Source organism: Sesamum indicum, linkage group LG3, assembly GCF_026168435.1.
Source record: "Sesamum indicum cultivar Baizhima isolate 11 linkage group LG3, ASM2616843v1, whole genome shotgun sequence".
NCBI classification, from domain to species: Eukaryota; Viridiplantae; Streptophyta; class Magnoliopsida; order Lamiales; family Pedaliaceae; genus Sesamum; species Sesamum indicum.
Genome location: NC_142659.1, coordinates 18366554 through 18391442, shown reverse-complemented (window position 1 = coordinate 18391442; position 24889 = coordinate 18366554). Strand labels below are relative to the sequence as shown.

The 24889-nt window shown below is 35.4% G+C and overlaps 1 protein-coding gene and 1 pseudogene across 4 annotated transcripts; one reads left to right on the top strand and one right to left on the bottom strand.

The window, feature by feature from the left end:
- Window positions 1-6889: 6889 nt before the first annotated feature.
- Window positions 6890-19652, bottom strand: MSH2 (MUTS homolog 2). Of its 4 annotated transcripts, XM_088878746.1 has the most exons (15): window positions 19409-19652; window positions 19261-19337; window positions 19126-19158; window positions 16100-16379; window positions 15848-15971; window positions 14693-15766; window positions 13950-14504; window positions 13708-13818; window positions 13544-13633; window positions 13388-13459; window positions 12904-13014; window positions 11259-11385; window positions 10225-10424; window positions 9599-9748; window positions 6890-7536 (listed from the first exon to the last, which is right to left on the bottom strand). In XM_088878746.1, exons 6-15 carry the CDS (start codon window positions 15638-15640, stop codon window positions 7336-7338), a joined length of 2565 nt encoding a protein of 854 aa, XP_088734872.1. In that variant the 5' UTR covers window positions 15641-15766; window positions 15848-15971; window positions 16100-16379; window positions 19126-19158; window positions 19261-19337; window positions 19409-19652; the 3' UTR covers window positions 6890-7335. The 4 variants fall into 4 exon arrangements, with proteins under 4 accessions (XP_088734872.1, XP_088734871.1, XP_011102332.1 ...); XM_088878745.1 differs by lacking the exon at window positions 16100-16379; XM_011104030.3 differs by lacking the exon at window positions 16100-16379 and having other exon boundaries at window positions 19261-19310; window positions 19409-19466.
- Window positions 19653-21148: 1496 nt separating this feature from the next.
- Window positions 21149-22551, top strand: LOC148788766 (uncharacterized; annotated as a pseudogene).
- Window positions 22552-24889: the final 2338 nt, after the last annotated feature.

The window sequence follows — 24889 nt, the reverse complement described above, 5'->3', positions numbered from 1 at the left end:
GCCTTATCACAGTGAGTGGGCCGTTTACTTGTAAAATGGCCAGCTCGAGATGAATAAAAAAAAGGGGAATGTCAATGCATCCGGGAAAAAATAATTAATCTCTATCAATAGACCTACTAAAATCCCGAACCATAACGTACTTAGTACTGGGGCCACGGAGAGATATGTTTTTAGATCTCGCATTGAAAAATCTCCTTTTTTTATTTATTGTAATACATAAAGCATATATGATCAGATACATATGTAGTTAAGGGCTATTTAAAGTTGTACACAAAATCCCTAATTCAAATTGAAATGTACCTTGGGCCCAGTACGGGTCTCTTTTATGACCATGATTCACATATTAACAATGAGGCCGGGACACTTATCCTGAAAATTTTGGCCCCATTTTTCTTCTTTTTTACTACCGAATTTATTGTCAAACATTCATTTTCATTATCGATTATGCCCCTATTTTTCGTAAAATTACACAACAACTTGTCAGTGCAATAATTGCACTTACATTTTTTTTTTTTATTAAAGTCATCAGTTTCTCTCTCCTCTTTGCCGCCCATATCTGAAAATGTCTCATATTTAGAAAGAGCCAAAGAGAGAGGGGTGGCAAAGTTCGATTGTGGAGGGAGCGGCAATAGCGTGCACAATTGGTGGAGGGAGTGGAGGTGGCGCGACGCAGTTGGGCGGTGGCGCTTGGTGGAGAGAGGGGCCGTGGAGCTTGGTGGAGGGAGGTGTCGTGCCTAGCTATGGTGGAGGGAGGGGCGGTGGCCATGGCACGCGAGGTTGGTGGAGGAGGAGATGGTGGAAGTGGCGTGTAACTTCGACATCAGAAGTGGCATGGCTATCCCTATTGGTTGAAAAACACGACTTGGAGGAGTTATTTGATTCTATTTTCTTCTTCTTCTTTTTTCTTTTTTGTTTTTTGGTAAAAACTTATTTGAAAGAAGGATAGAATCCAAAAAAAGCCTATGAAAATTGCTAAGAAAATGGAAAAATTTTACTAGAAATTAATTAAAGAAAATAGAGAGAACGTTGGTATTTGACAAATGATTGTCTTTTATTAGGGAAAACATGTAAAATAACATTTTTATCACTTATTTTATATTTACTAGTAATCACAAAATTAAAATAATCAATCATATTATTCCAAATAATAAGAAAAAAGTAAACTAGTTAGGACGTAATCCTAACCAACCATGTTATCAAGATAATCCCAACTTAATCTAAATGGTCTTTATCCCATTCAAATTAATAAACATGACCGAAAAGTATAAACAACGTAGACGTTTGGGGATAGAACATTGTACCACTCGAAGACAACCAGGTAATGTATTTACTACAAAATGGAGTCTATCCCAACTAACCGCCTTTATTATGGAAATGTGGAAGATGTGGTTTTACCATTTTATCCTTATTGATACTTTGCCATTATTTTTCTTTAATAGATTATTATTATATATGAAAACTCCCCTCTTAACTTAGGGACGAATAATTGCTTAGGAGGTTCTTTTTATTGAACTTGGTACAGGCCCAATATTTTATTCAAAATCAATCGAAATTCAGCATTTTTGTTCACATCATTAGCAGTATTTGAGCAAAAGTTTCACTTAAGTAGTGGGGAATTTGGAGAACAGAAATGTTGGAACTAGACAACAATCTAGAGAAGATGGGGGCTAGCCCATCTACTAGAGCAACCCCCACCTTATCTACCTCTCCAGCAAGATGATGAAATGAGGTAACCCTCGCCCTAACTCCCACTAGTGCAACCAAGAGCTCTTTTATCGGGAGACAATACAAGTATTTGTGGGCCAGCTAGAAAAAATGATAGCGAAATATGTCAAAGGCATAGTTCTAGTAGCATTACCTGCCATTCCAATCTCATAACTTTATCAGAATTATCGTTTCCCTTACAGATGGTACTATACATCATCATCCTATGTATAGTGTTGTAAATTTATCTTTTTGTAAAGCCATCTATATCCATTCATAATTTTTTTTGCCATTATAGTTATTTTAGTCAATTATTTCTTATTCTTTATAAACAAGATCTTGGGGTGTAGGCCTAAGGTATTAAAATTTTATTTGCATTAGCTTTCTAGCAAACTTCTCTAATTTATATAGTTCTTCTGAGAATTTTTTTATTTGTAGTTTTTGGTACTTATGTCATTATTTAGGATACTTAATTTTATATTTTTAAATTTTTTATCAAGTAATTTCTCTAATTCTCCTAATGGTTTTAAATTGAAACCTACAATCTAGAGGTGGTTGAATTGATGGTCTAGCTATAGTTATTTTTTTTATTTGTCCCGTCCAATATGTATGCGATGTTGATAAATACAAAAAACTAGATGCAAATATTGTCAAAGAGAAATTAAGGCGAATCCAAGGGTTCATGGGATTAGACCTCTAAAAAATCATTTACGAGTCTTGCAAAAAGAAAAAAAAATTCATGAAATTGCAATAAATCAAGCTCGGGTCATTTCAATTTACTTGTGGTGGTGTGATTGATAAAGAATCACCTCTTATTAATTGGAGGTTTGATCAAGATAAAGTTAGAGATGCTTCATGTGTTATGTTGCTTCTTGACGAGCTTCCATTTTAAAAAGTTGAAAATTTGGGTTACAAGTACTTTTTGTCAATTGCATCTCCTATGTTATTGATTTCATCATGAAAGACCATAACTAGACATTTACAATATGTACTTGAATTAAAGGATAAAATTGAAGTCTTGAAAAATACTTCCAAAGAGTTTGCATCACGACAGACATATGGACATCTCTGCAAAAAGTTAATTATATGTGTCTAGTAGCTCATTTTATTGACGATGATTGAAAATTGCAGGATATTGAATTTTTATCCTGTTTCTGGATATAAGAGTGAAGAAGTCGGTTTGGTGTTGAAAAGTATTTGCTTGATTAGGGAATTGATAAGGATTTTACTGTCACAGTCAGTAATGCTTCTTCAAATGATGGTACAATTTTGCACTTGCAAAAAAAAGTTTGATAATTGGGATACAAATATTTTGAGTGGGAAGTATGTATATATGAGACGCATCGCACATATTGTTAATCTCATTGTACAAGATGGCTTGAGAAACAAAGAAGAGCATATGGCTATTTCTCGTATTAGAGGAGCTATAATGTATGTTAAAAATTCTCCAATTAGGTACAAAAAAATTAAAGAGTGTGTGAAGATTGAAAAATTGGAGACAAATAAATTGTTAAGTCTTGATGTACCTATTAGGTGGAATTCTACCTATTTGATGTTGGAGGCCGCTATATGCCTTAAAAGAGCATTTTCTAGATATGAAGATTTAGATTTTGGTTATACGAATGATCTTTCAAAACCTCCACATGATGGAGTTCTGATAGACTATGATTGGCATAGAGCTTCATTATTGTTGAAATTTTAGAGCATTTCTACGAGTTGACTTTAAGCATTCTAGTTCTTTTTATATGTGACTTTCAATAACATATATCATCAAATATGTGCTTTTGACTTGCTTTTCAAACAGTGATTCGAGAGTGATGATTTTAGATTGTGTGAAATATCTAAAAGGATGAAGTAAAAATTTGACAAATATTGTGGGTCAATTGAAAAAATGAACATGGTAATATATTATGTTGTTATTCTTGATCCACGTTACAAGCTTGAGTATATTGAATTTTCATTTGATACACTATATGAGGATGTCACACAGTGTTTGCTTATGAAAGAAAAAGTGAAGAATGGTATAGTTGAGTTGTTTAATACCTATAAAGCAATGTATGAATCTTCAGGAAGCTCAATTTCGTCTTCAAGTTTGTCAAATCCTATTTCCTCCTCCTTCTACTACTTATTTGGACGTGGCATCTAGAACTTGTATGCAAGAATGATTTCAAAAGTTTAAAATCAGAGGTAAAAGTGATGTTGTAAAGTCGGAGTTAGATAAATACTTGGGTGAAGATCTTGAGGTATTCCAAAAAGAGTTTGATATACTAAATTGGTGGAAAGTAAATTCCTACAGATTTTCGATTCTTTCCAAGATAGCTCTTAATATATTAGCAGTCCCGGTCTCTACCGTTGCTTCAGAATTTGCATTTAACACCGGTGGTCGTATTCTTAGTGCATTAAGGAGTTCATTGTCTCCTAAAATAATACAAGCCCTCATTTGTGCTTAAGATTGGCTTCGTGTGGATTCTAAGCCAATAAATGTTGAAGAAGATTTATATGAAATTGAAACAATTGAAAGAGGTATTTCTATTCGCTCTTTTGACTTTTACATTTATTTTTTATTTTGATACTTATTAATAATGATCACTTTTCTGGTAGAAATACTCAACTTGGGGATTGATTCAACTATTATCGATTTTTGATGGTCTACGACTCCATTGGCAATTTGACATGCTTCAAGATTTCAACGATGACTCTTTTTTATTTTGGATGATTGTAAAACTTGGATTGTTGTTTTATTCTTATTGTGATTTGTGGATTGATTAATTGTGAATTTGTCAACATGAATGTTGTCACTTTTATTTATTATTAGTTGCACAAAGAAAAAAATCAAAACCAATGAAGCTTATGTTTTTTTTTAAAAAAAAAAAGTGGGAGGGGGGGATGGGGGGGTGAATTTTGGGTACCCGACTGTTAGGTATCAGATTAAATCGGGTCGGGTTGAACTTTCAAAACCCGACTGTTAGGTGCCAGATTAAATCGGATCAGGTTGAATTTTCAAAACCCGACCCAACGCCTACCCCTATGTATGATGTATCAAACTCCTAAAATATAGCTTGTCCCCTCTTCATTGGTTGCCTCTAATGATATTATTGACATGTGAACTCCTATGAGTTGTCTTGAGTAATGTTCCTAACTCTATTTCTTACCAGCATTGGGACCGTGAGACACGGGCCATAAGGTGTCCCTACTCGTGGATTGACGAAACCCTCGGTGAACTGTCTCACAATACTTTGCTATATGGCCCAGACATCTGTAAAAATAGCAAAAGATGGGGAGTCACTCATGTGAATGTTACCAAGTGCTCGTCACCAATCGTTGCTTTGATTTTCAGCACCCGTTACAATGGGATATTAATGTCAAATGTAACTCGATCCTTGATGATTCACCCCAAGAGCACCCCGATGAATCCATCTCCATATCACGAAATTTTCGCTACTTATTTTCTATAAATATAGTAATACCCAAATTCATCCTACTTAATGGCAGTTCATTTATGTGCATATAGAAGTTGCACCAACTGAGGTCTATGTGCATGGGATTTTCCTCATTGCATATGCCATTCAACATCGAAATATTTTCCTCGAAGGTCCATGAGTATCCTTCTAACGCTCTATTCCTGTCAACTACATGGTTGAATCGCATCAAGAGACGACCTTCAAAGTTATATGCTTGTTTTGAGAGTAATTGTCCCACCAAATAAAGTTGATGGCCATCCGAATTAGAGTTTCATAATCCATCAGACACTATTACCCTAACCTCTTCATCATCCGTCAATTTTAGGCTTGTTATAGATTTTCGAAATCGATTCCACGGCCCCCATCTTTATGTGATATTGAGATGTGGATACCTTGAGGCCCTTGTAACACAAAACCACGACTTTGGATCTTGATCGCCCTATCCCTGGTAGGTACAACATTGATTTGGATAGAGGCATGTGCAGGTTCAAATAAACGAGTATTGAATGAGAAACCATAGATGGCCTAAGACTGAATTAGACCTACGATATAACTATTCTACGCTGCTAACCTATAACAACTGAAGCAAAGAAACCTAAAGTTGAAACGAAAAAAGAAACTATTGATTCCTAAAGACACGAAAGCGAAAGGAAAGTGGAAGTGAAAGAAGATGAACTAGGACGCCGCTTGCTTTGTTCAGAGCCTGGTGTTTGTATAGCTTCGTACGTTGTGGATTGGATGGAGCAAACCTCATCGATGGCGAATCAAGTTGTCGTCAACATCACTCAAGAACGAGGAGTTTTTGTTTAGAACCCTCACAAGGAGAGAAACGCACGACTTCGAGAGAACTTACTCGGCTTTAAATTCTTATGATTTGAGTTTCTAACTAAATTTTATCCTAACAACTCAAAAAAAGCGCCAATATAGAATTGTCACAATCCTGTCTAATGCATAAAGCTTAACCATCATCTAAATCTTTAATTATCAATGGCTTAAATTCATAAAATCCCTCTATATTTTAAAAAATTCTCTTCTATTTTAAAAATAGATTAAAAAAAAAAAAAAACCCTATCTATTTTCTTAAACGTAGCTCAATTGTCCCTCTCTGTTAAATCTAATTTTGTTATAAAATAACCATTATCGCTTACTTAATATATATTAATTCTTATTTTAATAGCTGTTGGATCTTCTTAGATTAAATACGTCAGATCTAATCAATTAATCTCAACGATCATATTTTTAAAATAATGAAAGGTTTGAATTCAATAAATTATTTAACTTATATTATATAAAAATAATTTAAAATTATTATTATTATATATAAAAAAATAACATTGTTAAGAAAATGAAAGGTCTGAAAAACGATGTCTTGGTTGCTACCATTATTTAGTTGATTCACTTCTTAACTCTCTTGATTCATATATAATTTAAATAAACGAAAATGTCGATTAAACATCAATGCTATTTCATGAATGCTCTATCTCAATCTCCGTCACTCAAACATGCAGAATTTTAATTGCATTCAATCTGTACCCGTTGCAATTGTAAATTCTCGGAAAATATCGCAGATAATCTTGTGACCAATTGTAGACTCAATAAAATACCTCCATCACCACTATAAAATGCCCCATAAAAACATTCAGTCCACATTATTTGAAACATCTTATCAATCTGAGCTTATCCTTATCCTGTCGAATGTTGAGTATTGGAAGTAGTCTAGCAAATTTAAGATTGATCCAGGCAGAAATTTTATTCCAACCGTGGATGTCATGTACAAAGATAAAGCACATATGTATGATAAACATTTTAACCAGTGGCATTCCAGCCCTATGTACAGGAGCCAGAGCATGCAAAGCAGCAATACTTTTGTCAAGTAACATAAATGGTTCGATAAACTACGACAAGTGGAGGATAGTTAGACTATTGACACAGGTTTAACTACTGTTCAAAATCCTACCGAAACTACTGTTCGTCCACCAAAGAGAAGCAAGTACCACACGATCTGCTTTTACAGGTAGAACCTGTTTAGAAACCTGTGCATAGACAGAAGGCAGAAGACTGGAGGGAGCTGGGTGCTTCACCTCGTCTCAGAGCGAAGTAAATAAGGCTTGGTTTAATCTGCTTAATAGAATACCAAAATTGTGGAGGGTGCTTCTATTCTAACTATTTACTAGAGGAATTGCTGGAGCCAGGAACAGCTAACTGCATCCTTCTCCAAGTCAGCTTTCAATTTGCTGATGTGTTGTAGCGCTTGCTTCAGATCCATCTTGTCCAGTGGCAACTCAGAGAAGTCCTTCAAGAACTGGCGAGCTCGTTCAGTGCCCCTATGTACATCATCAGGGTCCCAATTTCGCTTCCTTTTAGAACCCATCTGACATCACATACAACCAGAATTAATACAATCCATGAAAACAAATATCCAACCACAGAAAATTTTGGTTCAGACACTATCTATTTCTCGGGGAACCCTCACTACAAGAGACAATGCTAATAATGAATTGAGGAAGATGCAGCAGAAGTCTTTTGAATCCTCACCTCAAAGAAACCGGATATAACAATTCTCAATTGGTTTGTTTTTCGGCCTGTCCCATATACAAAGCAATTATTTCCCGAAGCAGGCACAAACTGAATTTTTAACCTAAAATGGTTTGATTTCCCTAAGTCAGGAAACTGCATTTGAACTAGGCATAAGGAGATATCTACTACTGCTGAAACCTCAATCAGAATAATTGAGTTAGAATCACAAGAACTAGAAATCTGATGGTGGGTCGGAGGAAATTATTGTATGGAACCAAAGTAGATTGCCAAAATAAATAGTTAGAACCCAGTGATCTGCATGTGGAAGTCATCTTTGGAACACAAGGGTCAACGAGAAAAACATGTGGAGATATATGATCCTATCCCTAAGAACTGATTTTTGACTGTGCAATGAGGACAACTAATCTGATTGGCAAATGACTGATATCACTTCTATGTAATTGTGAATAGCAACGAATGACAACTACTATTCATAGGACAAAGAGAGACCAAATATGATGTCCATTTTGGGTGAGTCATTGGAAAACCACAAAGCTGCATTAAATAGACTTTTGATGAAATCAAGACAAATGATATAGAAAAGTTTACTAGTATGAATATGGAAAACTAAGTGCGATGCAGAGAAGGTGCTAGATTTGTAGGAACCACCCCTTAAAACCGTACCTGTAAAACAATCTAGGCACACATTGCTGAAAGGAAAGCCCAAATTTCATCTCATGTGAATTACAAACTGACAGAAACATGAACTTTGTAAACATGGGACAAAAAGCCATTTGCAACTATCCTTTTTAAGTAGTTTAGCGTCATTGCACAAGTTACATTCAGTAAGCTTATAGGTGATCCTCTGATTATAGAGGATCTTAGTCCATCCTTATAAGTTGGTCATTCTTTCATTCACAATCGATGTGCAATGTAATACAATAACCCTTCTTCACAGTGCAATATCCATCCACCACATATTAGGATCCGAGGGGTGACTAGTACAAGTACAAGAGGCCGCTCCATATGTATCATTTTGACGGGGGGGTCTAGATATAGCTCCAACAGGAACTGCAATTGTTGCAGCCACCAGTTGAGGATATCACTTACCAAGCATCAGGTTGATTGATTAGGAGACAGGATATAACTTGAGTCAATTGGTGTATGATCTTCGCCATAATGTTGTATGAGCTCATCACTTCTTTAGTATTGAAGCTTACTGAAGATATCACTGATGTCTCAATCAACTATCTCGCTTTGTTGTCATCTTGAACAAATATTCAACATATTGGGTACTATTTTTCACAATATTTGCTCCTGTTCTCTAAATTATTTTCCCCCCATGCCAGAACTTCTACCCAAAATCATTCCAACTTATCATAAAAAATACTTGATAAAGCCGGCATATATAACAAAAAGTCCAAAATTTTTTGTTTTGAATTTTGATACACTAGTTATAGACTTGTAGGTAGAGTAATCTTCTTATAGCCACTATGTCAGCTACCTACTAGATTCCGATCAGCAAAGCACAGTAAAAACCAAGAATGCACTTTGCACCATGTGCTTTCAACTCAAACGTAACAGACATTGCCAAGGTTTTTTCCATACTATGAAAGTGATTAACAGAGAGGGGTGGTTGATGTCACATTTATTCTCTTCATCAGGCTTCCCTCTAAAATTTTTCATTGTCCCAGTAATGATAAACATTCGTCCTCTGTGAAGCACTGGAAATGATATAAATGCTGATAATACTTTTTTACTGAAATCAGAACTTTCTAGAGCCAAAGGATTATTTTATCGTCTACGCATGCACTTGGAATGATATAAATGCTAACAGTACCTTTTAACTGGAATCAGAACTTCCTAGAGCAAACAATTACTTGCTGCAAATATTAATGGTTAGCAAAAGACAGTACCTCTTTGGCATCAGGGGCCACAATTGTGATGGGTGAAAAATCTTCCAACTCAGAAGCCTTTGCTCGGGCAAGGGCAACAACATTTTCTGGAAAGTTAGCAAATTCAGCAACATGTATACCAAAACTTTGATCGCAGGCTCCGGGTTCAACCTGAAATAGAGTATGCACACACCAAATTAGCTTGCTGTTAATCGAACCAAAAATACTTATAGAAAAGGCTTGTTGAAACTCTAAATTCTGAGGAAAACAAATGGATCCATCCAAATAGTCAGCCTACAGTAAGATTGTGCTCAGTTTGGTGACATAAAAATAGTCTCCGCTAGGTGGAGAATTAGTAACAGTATAACATATAGATAATCTCACAGACTTCAGTTTTTCTTGGTTAATCATAGACCATTAGAGCAACATGACTACATGATTTCACTTTAAGTGGTATGCACATCACCCAGCTATTTGACTAGGTAATTAGACCTCAAAAACTGAGATGTATATCACCCTCAACACTCGGGATAAATCTTAGCTTCTTTTTAACAAGTGATAATAATCAGCACAACCAGCTTGGACATAACGCAGAAGGTGATATATATATACACAAAAATGAGAGAGAGCGAGAGAAAGAGAGAGACCTTGTAAAGCATGGTAAGCTTGCGAGTTGACGAGTCAACATGTGCACTCACATGATAATTCGCTACACCTATAAATTTCTTTGAAGATTGCTCATGAGCATTTTCATGAGCTAATGCAGTCAGCTCATGAAAGTGAGTAGCGAACAGTGTAGGTGCTTCTATCACTTCAACTATGTGCTCACAAATGGCCCATGCTAAGCCTGAATTGCAAGAAAGCAAAATTCTTAAACTAGACAAACATGTGAACAACAAAGAAACACCAAAGAAGCTCATCAAACACTTCAAGGTTGAGACAAACATACAAAAATAAAAGATAGAAGTAAGCTGTGTAGATCAACCAATTTGTACAAAAAGCTTCAAGGGGTCATGTATATTTCACATTCCAACTTCTATGGACAAGGGGATTATAGACTACTATGTTTGCTTTACATTGTAAGGCTACCTGCCAGATTTTCTAATATCCACAGAAACAAATGCTCAAATTGAGGCCAATCCACTAAAATGCTCTAAAGTTCCAGATCCTCCCATGGCCCAGAAGGAGGCAAAGCAAATGCAGTTGCTATTAATTTGCTTCTTAACTTTTATTAATATGTCGTAACAGTTTAGTTAATGCTTTCACATGCATGCAAATGAAATTAATGTACCTTCTATTAACAATTACAATTACTGGTCCTGCCATCTCACTTTGAGTATTGACTCTACCTAAGGGACTTACAACTTCACTTAATCATTTATTTCATGAAAAATTAAAGAAATCTGAAAAGGACATTGAAGGATCATCATAAGGGTATATTGAATTTACCTGCACCATATTCACCAATTCATTTTCTCAACATGTAAAACAAATTTGTGAAGGAACTTTACACGGAAAAAAGAAGTCTAAAGTCCACAAAAGTTTGAGCTTTGCTTTACGAAAACAAATACAAAACATACTAACTTGTGCTGTAGTATATATCTATCTTATGCTCAAATGTTGGAATGGGCAGGGCTGCTGTGTAATAAATCAAAACAATGTAGAAAAATTCGAGACTGACCAAATCCATCATACGTTGACGTGCCACGACCTAGCTCATCTATTATTATTAGCGACCTCTTAGTTGCTCCTTTCAAGATTGATGCAGTCTCAAGCATCTCTTGCATGAAAGTAGAAACTCCTCGTAGCTATATAAGAGAAACAAGGAGAAAAGCAACAAATTAGATGGGCATAAAGAGAAATCGCCACATTGTGCATCCTTCCCCCACAAAATATAGTATTGCTTCTACAAGAGAAAAGCGACATGCAGAAGGAAAAAATAAGTTGGGTCGCACAAGTGAGAGGAATGCCACTGCCATTTTCTTTCAGAACATGACAAAATAAAGATGTGGTAGCTTGAATTTTCCAATCATAAAGAAATACAGAAGTCAATTTTGCTCTCACTCAAGTTGCTCCTCTAAACTTGAGTACAAAGAGAAGAAACTATCCAGACATAAAACCAAATTTGGGCTGAGTGGAATTTCCCCATAGTAATTGTTCGACATTGGATCGGTATTTGAACTCATGATTTAATTGGAATCCATATTTGAGGCAGATTCCATTCTAATTTAGATGAAATATGATTCCTAATTGTATCATATTCTTCCTTGTGTTGGAAGAGACGCCTATGTATTACTAAAGTTTATCCTAATTGCATAAGGCAATAAATGAGTACTTTGTTTCTTCCCACACTGTCCTAAAATATCTCTCTACTCGTTTTCTCCGTACTTCCTTTCTCGAAATATCATCCAAAAACTTCATAGATTTGAATTGTATAAACAAGTGGGTTGCTCAATTAGTAATCCACTGAGCCAGACAAGGTTTATTCAAGATTGGTTTCAAAAATGGAGTAAGAAATGTCCATGATTCAACCAAAACAACGATTCTATGCGATCTTGATCCGAGCCGATCAACAAATTTCTGTTGCATATGGATATATTAAATTCACTCCAAACGTGCTTTTATGTGCCTACGTAACAAGTCCATGCATGTTTTCCTACAGTAATGAGTAAAGCTAGTTGCAAACAATGAACTCATAAAGAAATCTTTCACATATATGATTCCATATTATATATTAGGAAAATTATGTAGCAAACTTTCATAAGTATATAGATACGTAGATGTGACTAGCCTTTCTAGGTAATCCGTATATGTATGTAAAAATATGTATACATGGACACACATATATCATCACAACTTCATGACTCAATACCCGAATATGAAACTTGAAACTGTCAATTTCATCACTAATTTCTTTCCTCTATTATGAGTTCATGCTCCACCTTCACAGCTTAAAAGTCATTCAACTTCACCATGAATAGTTTCTATTGATGTATCCACTGTTATATGGAAGCCAACAAGTAAAGAAAAAAATTAAAAATAAAAAATGCTCCACATTCTTTAGTTTCCATAAAAGAATCACTCCAAAGAAATTAAAGCATATCTACATTGTTCTGAAAAGACTAAGTGTGCTTTGTCCCCACTTCCTCCCCCGGGAAACCCAAAACAATTGGTGAGCTTACTTCTGGGTTATGGGTGAATCAGGAAGAATAGCATGTATTATCATTTGAAAGTAGGCTTAATAACTTTTAAGAAATTGACCAACAGCAACAAGTTTAATTTCAAAAAGCCTGATTTCAACTAGATTTCAACTATTAAATGCTTACCTGGCAGTCACCAGCACCCACACGAGCAAAAATGCAATCACGAACAGAAATACTAGCATTATCGCACGGTATGAAGGAACCAACTTGTGCCATCAGAATGTTCACACCAACCTGCACAGAAACAAATGGATCTCTGTGAATTGTACAAAAAACTTCAGCTAAAAATAAGTTGTTTCTCATTGAACTATTCATTAAGAACCCTTGTAATACTTTCCATTGTTAACTTATACAAAGTTAGAACTGAGAGAGAATTGAACCATCTTTGTTATGAGCCTGAGAAAGCAAAATTTGATATTGGAGCGGAAGATGCCCCATGTACATACAAGCTACAAAATGGTATTTTCTTCACATATGTGAACTTGAAGCTATAAACCAAGTATAAGAATAAACCCTAAAAGTTAATCTGTAAACTAATTGTGGTTAATTGTATTATGTTTACAATTCAGTCAAGAAAAAGAAAATTCCAACTATATGATGTGCCTACCTGTCGTATGAACGTTGATTTTCCCCCCATGTTTGGTCCTGTAATAATCTGGAACCAACTTTTCCCCCTAACCTGTAAAGACCAACAAATGTAGAAATGACTCACTTCAATATTGGCTGCACAAGATAGATCATCCCACATTACAAGAGAACTTACCAGTTTACAATCATTCGGGATAAAGTTCACCCAATCTTGAGCTTCAACGCAAGGATGCCGACTCCCTTCCAAAATAATATCTCCCTCATCCTGAAATGCGCATTATCATGAAAAAGCACGTTCCTTTTTCTTGCAATGGGAATTAACAATTGATTAATCCGTACCAATGGAGTGATGAGTGGCCGTGTGTAAGGAGTTGGAGAGCTAGCAGCCACATCAGCAAAACTAAGTAAAACATCCAATTCTGAGAGCGACCAAGCTACTCCTTCAAACACCTGAATAAAGAAATAAAATATAACAACAACGATCATATTAATAATAACAATAAAGGTGAAAATAATCATCATTCTAATAATGAATGCACACTGGGAAAAAAGTTCAGATAGGTGTCCTGCAACATAGATACCTCGGAGAAAGTTGCAGCAGTTTGGACCACTCTAGCAACCAATTCTTTCTGGCAGTTCTTATATTCTTCAACTACCTTCTGGTAGTGCTCACTTAGTTTCTTAAGCTTTATGTTTGTGAATTTTACCCCATCCTTGCGAGTTTCAATAAGAATAAATTGGGTATTCAGCTTCTTCCGTACTTTTGGCTCCTCCTTTTTCGTAATCCTAAAGGCATATCCATGTTGTGTCCCTTTTTCTAATTTGAGAGCTTTATCAAGAGCCAGATCAAGATCATTAGCTGCTTTTCTGTGCAAATCATGAATCTGATGTTCCAGAGACTCTTGTTCATTTTTGAGAGCCAATAACTGTGAATCATATCCTGATGAAATCATGTACTCTCCATTTTCAAGTTGTTCAAGGTCTACAGAAGCTTCCACAAGACCAATGAACTTATTCAGATGGTTATCATCAGTCCAGTTTTCTAAAGGATCCAAATATCTTTCCTTGATCAATGAAGCAAATTGGCCATTGTACTGCTCCAGTGCGCTTTTGATAAAGGAAAGTCTGATGCTTGACTGCATTTCACAAAAAGAACCAGGAATTATATATGCTGAAATAATAAAGAAAACTATTATCTATATTTTAGGAGTTCAGAAAGTGTAATCGTGAACCACCAAGGTGCACTTTCCCCATTATAGCTCATAAATGATTCAGATAATTTTTTTACTCCATTTTAAGGTGTATATCAAGATCTAGAGGATACCTGATAAAGCTTAACAACATGCACAAGACTTGCTCTTTTCTTCTCGAGTGACCGCGTCAGTCGCTCCATATCTGAAATCCTTTTCAATTGCTGCCTTAGATCTTGGCGTAGTGCCCCATCCTCCACAAAAGCTTGTACCAAATCCAGTCTACAGTTTATTTCATTTACATCCAATAAAGGTTGTTTCAGCCACATGTGCAGTAAACGCTTGCCCATTCCTGCAGTACAGGTTCTATTCAAAAGACCAAATAAGCTGAAGTTTTTGTTAGCATCAGCTTTGCTCTCCATGACATTCAGTGCCCTCATGGCAGCAGAATCCAGTCTCATGTACCTAGCAAGATCGTATCTCTGGATTTTGTAGTTACCATAATTGCTCTCATCTGCAAGTAGGTCTGCATAACTCATTATACACCCCAAAGCCGCAGGTGCAAGTTCAAATGCAGCAAGGAGATCTCTTACTGGATCCATAGACCCTTTCACGAGCCTACCAAGATCTTGTACCAAATCCCTTCCTTTAAACTCAGCTTTCTTTCTTTCAGTTACCATTGCACCACACCTGGACAATGCATCATTTAGTGATCTATATTCACTAGATTTGGCAACCTCTACAGGCAAAAGGATTTCTTTGCAACCAAGTGCAACAAGAGCTGACTCCAAATTTGTGAAGTGGCTATCATCAGGAAATTCTGCCAATCCAAGCACCCTCTTAGTAAGGTCAACATAACTCAAGCCAACAGCACATCCATTTTCACGGAAATTTGCAATAAGAGCCACAATCACTGGAGAGTCTTGCATTTCGTTATTAGCAAACAGAATTTCTTCAAAACTGCCTAAATTTCCAGGGGTTGCACTCTTCACAAGTCTCCAATTTGCTCCAGTGCCCTCATACAATTCTAGAGTGTGATCAGCCCTCTCCAAAAGAACGTCTCGGGCCACTGTCTCAAACATGTTCTTACTCACACTAAGACTAGAAATGGCATCAGATCCACTTCCTATTTGGCATACAGCAGTTGTAGTGTGGTAATAGGTCTTTGCAATGAAAGTTGCATTCTCGCCATGCGTGGTATAATAGTCCTGGCAAAAAATTTCTAGAGCCACTTTAGTAATGAAACAAAAATGTGGCAAAAACAACATAACAGCATCTACTAAAAGCACCTGGTTTAACAGAAGCCACTAAAAGCACTGATTACGTAACAGAAGCTACTGAAGACACTGATCACGAAGAATGTTGAGTGTTCATGAACTTCCAGTTTTGCTGCTCGCCTAACGTCCTTATAATCTATTAACAAAAATTCCATTTGTAATATTTTAAATCTTGTAGATGTTTTAATATAATGTATATCTAGTTAAAATGTAACAAATATAAAAACAATGTTCTAAAAATTAGTCATTGGGTTGAAAAATAACCATCAGAGATGGCCTCCAACGATGAGCTATTAGCTCAATGGCGCCTGTGCATTGTTGTGCCTGGTCTGTGAGGGCTCTCATCAGCCACACAGATGGTTCAATAAGCTCATCAACGCCTCACCCTAAGATATGGATCACGCAAGAGACATCCGCATGACATATTCCTTCTGTTTGAACCATGGTTTGAAACCAATCTCTTCTCAAGAGGATAGATGGGCGATTTGGGTGAGATCCAATGTAGATCAAAAATTTTCAATTCACTCCTCGCGGCTTCTCTCTTCTTCATTATCCATACATCCCTTATCAGTGTAAGAACAACTATATTTCAAGCACATGTTTATGTTCAGAAAAAAAAAATTTCTTCTGAATTTTTCTGTTTTCAAGTTACAACTATCTATATCTATCATATTATTTAGTTCAAACTCTACTTCTAGTATTCTAGAATCTGAAATACAGAAAAGAGATATGTTTGCATAAGAAGTGCGGGGGAAACAAAGACTATGATGATTTCTAAGAAGGCAACAAACCCGCAACGGTTGTCCTACTGCTTCCCGAGCAAGGTCTCTCCTATTGTTATTCCTTAAAATGATGAACAAGAGGCAGATGTCCATATACCCAGATGACAAAACCAAAATACAAGAACAAAGGGTGCAAGTAATAATCCTCATGCAATTGGACTAGCGTACAAGTTATTGGCACTAAACCTACTGATACTAGTGCAATTCAGGCTATACCAATTTCTAAACTTGCTCCAAACGTAATGTACTTAATATAGTGATCACAGTATAAACTAATTCATTGATTTTATAATTAATATATATATGAGAAGAAAGTATATGTTATTGTTATTTTTTATCGGAACAAATTGTTTCAAGATTATAAGCATACATATACATCCATCACCATTCCAAACATCACAAGCACAAGTTATTAGTAAGAACTTCATAGACACCCCATTAGCACTATAGAAACCTCACAAACTACAAAAACACCTCTTAGCATTACGAAGATAAATCACATCATAATAGACTCAACATCTACTAAGAAAAACATACAAATTAACTTGTGTTGTGCACACTTGATATCATGAAATAAAGAAAGGAAAAAAAAAGCCTAGAAGGAGCATATTTTGCCAATCCAACTTAGAGTATAGGGATTCTAATGAAATCCTCCAAGTATTATCTCAAAATAGTGAATAAGGAACCTAACTATGTTTATTTGCAATTTCAACAATGAAGCCACTCCTTCAACTATATAAATATAAAAGTTTCACCCAGTCCAGTATTTAAACATTATTAATGTACCTAGGGACAAAATGTTCATTCAACAATTGATTATTTGATTTTCTCTTTTATTTTTGCAATCAAAGGTAAATTTGGTAATTTTGTATGGCTTCCATTTGGGTTTGCAAATAAAACATATTTGAAGGTGTCAAGCTATAATTTCCAAAATTCAATGGGCTAGAGCACAATTTGGCTATTTTGAAGGAAATATAGAAGTAATTAACCCTAAATTTAAACAGATAAATAAATAACTAAGAGAGGGTTATGGTTGGAACTTTCACATGCGCAGAACGTATACATCCATCTATAATCAAAAAGAATATTAGATATTGAGCACATAGGCGGGATGAAATGGAAGTAGTTAATGGGAGAAATAGATTATCACATTTGTCTCTTGTTACATTGTATATAGCATTGTTTCTTTTTGGATCCCATCAGGAAGGTTACTTGAAAGCATATGCATTATTGATTAATAGGTTATGCAACAGCCTATAACTAATTTCTGCATCTGCAAAATGAGTACAAGATAAATGAAACAAATATATTTATTAACTTGATGGAATTTGAGTGCAATATTTTATTGACTCCTCTCATACTTCTACTTTGCCAATTTGGGGACTTGAAAGTGTGTTTTGACCGTGGAAAAGATTCGAAACAACTTCAAGTTTAATGGATATATATTTAGGAATTTGAGTGGATTATGAGAAAGCACGGGTTTTAATCAACCCTCCACAGGTAATTTTGTGTGTCTATAGAATTTGATGTCTTGGAATTGCTCACCACTCAAAGTTGAACTTGAATTTGCAAGACTTGTGTAGTCTGCTCTTAGAGGCTTGGAATTCTGTCCTAAAGTTGTGGAACTTGAAGACTTACGAAGACCACCAAGCTCTTTAGTTGTTGAAGGATTTCTCTATCTTCAATTTGTGGAATCGGCAAGACCTAGGAAATGATCCTTGAGACTTGGCCGCCTTCTTCTCTTCAAGTTGTATTGACTCCACCGAGATACGGATGAGAGTTTTTTGTCATACTTAATTGCTAATGTGGTGCAATTTTTTATTAGCATGCAATATCTTAGAGCTCAATGCATAATTTAATCGCCTTTAAATACTTTAACCTCATGCACATAATATTTTATTTGATCTTGGAGTTCATTTGACAGATCCCAAAATGCAAATAATCATAAAATCAATCCAAAGAGCTGGTAGTTCAATGGAATTGCACAATTCCAATTCAAGTTGACGAGGGACAGGGGCGATGAAAGAACTAAATTAGCTCCAAAGGCCTTCCATTGCTTTTGCAAGAGAGGACTATAAAAGTGATTAACACTTTCTTTTTTGTCTACTTCTGGAAAAGAGCTGATTCAATAGATGCAACAAAGAATGACTACACACCCAAAGTTATTACTGAGATATTGAGGGGAAAAAGAAGTAAGAGTGACAGGCAAGTTGAAAAGGTATGCTTGTAATTGTAGTAATGATGATGCCACAATTATTCCAAGTAAATTTCAAATAAAAACTTCAAAAAGTTCATCTTTGAAGATCAAGAATCATTACAACTTCTAAGTCTTTATCTAAATTACTTAAGATAATTAATATTTCAGTGCCTGTAGTCCGTCAGACTAATTTCACTAGCCTGTAAAAATGGATTTCCGATTTCATATTCTTAGCTTGCCATGAAAAACTATGCCATGCTCAAAGAAATGCAGCGCACGATTCAGAAATGCAGGACAGAAGGGGCACTAACCCGACGGTCGAAGAATCGAATGGCTCTAGGGTCCTGCAAACAGATATGAAAGGTGTTGCCCACCACTTTTAACAATATCACCAAATGACAAACAAACACCAGATTACACTTTCAAAAACCTTAAATATTGCTTACATTGGGTAGGCTTTTGAAAAATGAGAGAAACCCTTGAGCTTGTCTGGCATCTACCGCATATTAATTGCAAATCAATACTGATATCAAAACAAAACAAGAAAACTGACAGTCTGTAAAAACGAAATTGAAAAGTAGGGTTTGCTTGTACCCAGTTTTAGTTCAGGAAGCTTGTTCTGCTCTTCAAAATTGTCGCCCATTGTTTTTGCAAAAGGGCAAAATGTGGAACTTCCAAGAGCAGTGCGGTGGGCGTTATGACTTGCTGTTTCTCTCCTCCTCCCCACTTAGCAGCCAAAGGTCTCCTGTAAATCGCTGTGCGGAATGCTAAGACGGGGTTATAAGGATGAAGATTGGCGGGAAGCAAGTGGCGGTTTCTTGAAGTTGGCGGGCCCAGAGTTCCCAACCTTATTCTTCATTGTTTATTGGGAAAAATCCAAAGATCCCTCGATAATAGAAATGTTCAAAAAGCCCTCTATGAAAATTAAAATATAAAAACCCCCTCTGTGATATAAAATAAAGTTTAAAAAAACCCCTCCGTACAAAATTTGTGTCACACGCTCTTTGACTGCAATTTTTTTATGAAAATACCTTTTTTTTTATATTTTTGTCATTCTCTAACAGTTAGTATATAATATTATATATATTTATTAATAATAAAATATCATCTTTATAATGATTATTTAAAATATTATTTTTATAATAATTATTTAATTAAATATTATATATTTTGTTAATAATAAAATATTATTTATATATTATATAATAATTATTTAATTATTTATATAATAAAATATTATTTAAATTAAATTATAAAAAAAATTGCAACGACGGCGGCGGTTCTGAAGAGGAGGGCCGCGCCCGGCCCTCCTCACCTGGGCGACGGCCGTCGCCCTACGCAGCGAGGGTGACGGCCGTCGCCCATAACTTCGAAGGCGACAGGAGGGCGACCGCGTCGCCTCCGTTTCTGGGCGACGTCGGTCACCCAGATGTGGGCGACCGGTGTCGCTCAGAAAGGCGTGCAGGGAGGGGGGAGGGGGTTGCAGGCGAGAGGGGTGGGGGTAGGGGAGGGGGTTTGCAGGCGAGCGGGGGGAAGAAGACGGGCGTAGGGGGGTTGGGGGGAGGCCGGGGGGTGGAGTGGGTGGGGTGGGTGGGGTTTATAATTATTTTTTTATTTTTTTAAATTATAATTATATGTATTATAAATATGTTTTAATAGTATTAAATTCTACTTATTATAAATTAAAATAATTATATATTAATAAGCTTAGTTTGACTAGTTGATTAGAAGGGGTATTTTAGTCTTGTGTTTAAAAAAATAGGCTCAAATTGACCAGGGGGCGGTGTGACTATTTATTCGTAACATGAGGGTGATTTTTTATATTAAAAATTTCATAAGGGGATTGTTGATATTTTTATATATCACAAGGGGTCAAAATGGATTTAACCCATTGTTTATTTGCTAGCCTTTATTTCACTCGTGTTTTCGACCCAAGCCCGATAAAATCACTGTTCAAACTCCATAAGTTATTCCTCACTTTTTTTCAAGATGATTTATAAACCATTTAGTAATCATGGGAACAGACCGAAATCCTCCTCATTTTGAAGATAAATTTACGGAACTAACCTCCTTTCATTCATTACTTTTCTACATGAGAATTGTATGTAGCTGGTCATATTTACATCTCCCAAACATTGAAGAAGAGGAACTAAGATGAGTGTTTCGTTCAAAGTCCTCATTTCGTTTTATGGTGTTTTTTCCTCATTAGTCGTTATAGTATTCATACATCCCAATTTATTTTAGCTTTTAATAGAAACAAAAACCCCGATCTGCTTCTTTCTTCAAATTTTGGTGCTGATTTTGTTTGGATTTTGTTGTTTTGCACAGATCGTGATGGAGGTGACCACGTAGGCAACATAGTTGGCTGAAATGTTGCTTTACTCATTTTTAGTTGATGGGCTAGTTTATTCTTTTTTAAAATTGTAGTCGTTGTTATGAACATTTTTGTTTTAATTTTTGTTATTTATACAATATACATTATTATGTTTTTTAGCATAATATAATGTTTTGTGTTAGGATGGGATTATTGTTATATATTTATATTTATTGTTCAATACTATTTATATTTATTTTTCGTCGCATCTTGAACATTATTATTTTGTTTATTATTTTATTTGTTGGAATCATAATATATTCGTGTATGGTTTTTTTTTTTTCTAAAATTTTACATTCACAACTGTCGAGATACTTATTTTTTAAAATACTATGTTTTGTGTTAGGATGCAATTCGAAGAGAAATTAGAGATTTATGTTGTCATTCAAGACTTTTTGGTTGATGCATTTCGGATGTTAATGTTATTTTATCAATTATATCGTTTTGGAAGGTCACAATGAAAATGTTGACGTGCAAGGAGAACATTAACATATAGCCTTCAAAACAAAACATCCACACAATTCATCTTATACGGAGGCTTGTTGAATTTAGTGATAGGGCATGCACTGGAAACTTAAGAATGAGTAGGAATGCATTTGGGAGGTTGTGTTTTATATTGCAAAACCAAGAAGGATTGCAAGATTCCAAACACGTACCATTAAGTTCACAAGTAGCCATGTTTTTTTAGTGTTTTAGCACATCATAAGAAAAATCGTATCGTAAAATACGACTTCACACTCTCTAGACGAACTATTAGTAAGCATTTTCATCGTGTGCTTAACATTGTTTGAGACTCCACTCCTTATTGCTCCCCAATCCTACACCAATGCCACCAGAAAACACCAGTGCAAGATGAAGGTGGTTTAAGGTAAGTTTATTACTCTAGTTTTGAGTTTTTGTTTAACTGCACCTTGGAGATATGTTATAATTGTAGTTTCCTTATGAAAAATGTTGCAGGGTTGTTTAGGAGCTTTGGATGACACGTACATTGATGTTCATGTTCATGCAGAAGAGACAGCTAGATATAGAACGCGTAAAGGATCAATTTCTGTTAATGTTCTTGGCGTGTGTGATAGAGATATGAATTTCATATACGTTCTAGCAGGATGGGAAGGTAGTGCTGCTGATGGTAGAGTTTTGCTAGATGTAATTACCGGTCCAACTAACTTTAAAATACCTGAGGTATGAAACTCGTACCACTTGTAATATTTTCTGTAACATAATTCAATGTTGAGTAATGTTGACTTCATTATTGAATGCGTTTGTAGGCAATTATTATTTGGTTGACAGTGGATACAACAATGGTGAAGGATTTTTGTCACCATACTGAGGGGTTCATTATCATCTCAAAGAATGGGAATAAGGAAACAACACGCAATAAAATCATGAAGAGTTTCTCAATATGAAGCATACATTTGCTCGTAATGTGATCGAACGTACATTTGGTCTACTGAAAGCTCGGTGGGCAATATTAAGATCCCCATCATTCCACTCCATCGAAACCAAAATTGCATAATCATAGTTTGTTGTCTTCTACACAATTTCATACGTCAAGAGATGTTTTTTGATCCAATAGAAACAATGGTCAATGAGTCTATGACTCTTAGATGACGCTGACAAAACCGAATACATTGACACTGTAGAGACAAACTAAGTGTGGAATTCGTGGAGGGACGAAATTGCCAAGTCAATGTACAATGAATGGCGTGGACACTCCTGATATGTTATTTGTTGCTTTTACGTTGCACGACTTAGACTTGAACATGAATTGTCATTTATGTGCTTACTTTGTGAAAACAATGTGTGATGGAGTACTTGTTTTATAATGATGTCTTAATAAATGTGTTGTTTCTTGATTTACGAATAATGATCTAACTTTTTTGTGTATGAACCTTAGACTATGTAACCGTATATAGTTTAATGAGTTTATGTGTTCTCCTACTTTCTTAGTTACTCATGGAGGATGATGGAAGCAAAGGAGTTCATCCACGAGGGGTTAAACGGGAGAAAACTTTCACGCCGTATGTGGTCCACATCGGAGGAAAAAGCATTGCTCGAATATTTAAGGGAGATTGAACGTACAAGATGGAAGTTTGACAATGGCTTTCGGATAGGTTACTTCGGTGTCTTGGAACAATTGTTAAATAGGACTTGTCTGAATAGTGGATTAAAAGCTGATCCACATATAAGTTCGAAGATTCACATGAGGAAGAAGACATAATGTTGTATCAATGATATGATGGGCCGTAGTGATTTTAGTTGGAATGAGACCACCAACAATATTGACACAAAGGATGACGTTTTTGACAACTTCCTAAGGTAATTACATGTTGTCTTAAAGTTATATTGTCTATTAAATATGCACAATTCTATTTTTTTAACACACAGAATCATATTACGGATTGATCCCTTCGCTAAGATGTTGCAGTACAAATTATTCCAATATTATGCACATTGGTGTGAGGTGTTTGGAAAAGATAGGGAAACAAGTGAACATGGTTTAGATCCTATTGTTGCACGACGAAATCCTAGCAACACCGGCACCAAATGAGCGGTGTGAAATCAGAAGTAAACATAGCCTAAAAGGAATAATTTCACCATCCTCAATTATATGGGAAAACTATTGTTTAAATGTTAAAAAAATTACGAAAAAGGCGTAGGCAGAGCCTTAATTTTACATGATTTTTTAAAATATATATATATAAATATCTTCTCAGTATCGGGATTCCAAATCCTGGTTTTGATACAAATTAATTTTTTAATATAAAGCATGCATGTCTCTAAACAATGTGACACATGCATGATTTCTCTATCAGAATCAGGATTTAAAATCTCAATTCTGACATAAAAATTTAAATGACAAAAAAGGTTAAAATGCATACCCTCCCCCCTGTGTTTTAGAAAAAGGCGAAAAAGCCCTCTTTATTTTGTTAAACATAACTCAACCGCCCATCTCCGTTAAATCTAACTAACAACATTGGTTTTTTTATAAGATGATCATTATACCCTTACTTAATATATATTATTTCTTATTTTAATGATCGTTGAATCTTCTTTAATTAAATAATAATCCTTATATCTAACCAATTAATTTCAACCGTTAAATTTAAAAAAATAGAAGGTATGGATACAATAAATTATTTAACTTATACTATATATAACTTAAAATTATAAAAGAATATTATTATTATTATTATCTACAAAAAAACCAAAAGAAAAACCCTAACTAACCCCCCACCCCCACCACCCGCTGCTTACCGCCTCCCCAATCACCACCACCCCAACCCTCCTCCCTCCTCCCTCCTCCCTCCTCCCTCCGTGCTACCACTACCCCCGCCGTCCCCCTCAAATTGGGGGGTGGCGATGCCGGCCCACAAATGGCATCGTTCCCAAATCTGGACGATGTCGCCCAGATAAAGAAACAGGTGAAGGCGACACCATCACCCATGGTCTGGGCTACGTCGACATTACCTTGCTGTGTGGGGGCGGCGACCGTCACCGTCGCCCCCAATTTTTTTTTAATTTTTTAAAATTAATTTAATTATATTAATTAAATATATTTTAGTTAATTAAGAATAATTTGAAATAATCATAATAATTAAATATACATTTTTAGTAAATTAAAAATATTTTTAAATAATTATAATAATTATTATATTTAAATTAATTTACATATATAATTAATTAAGGATAATTTTAGA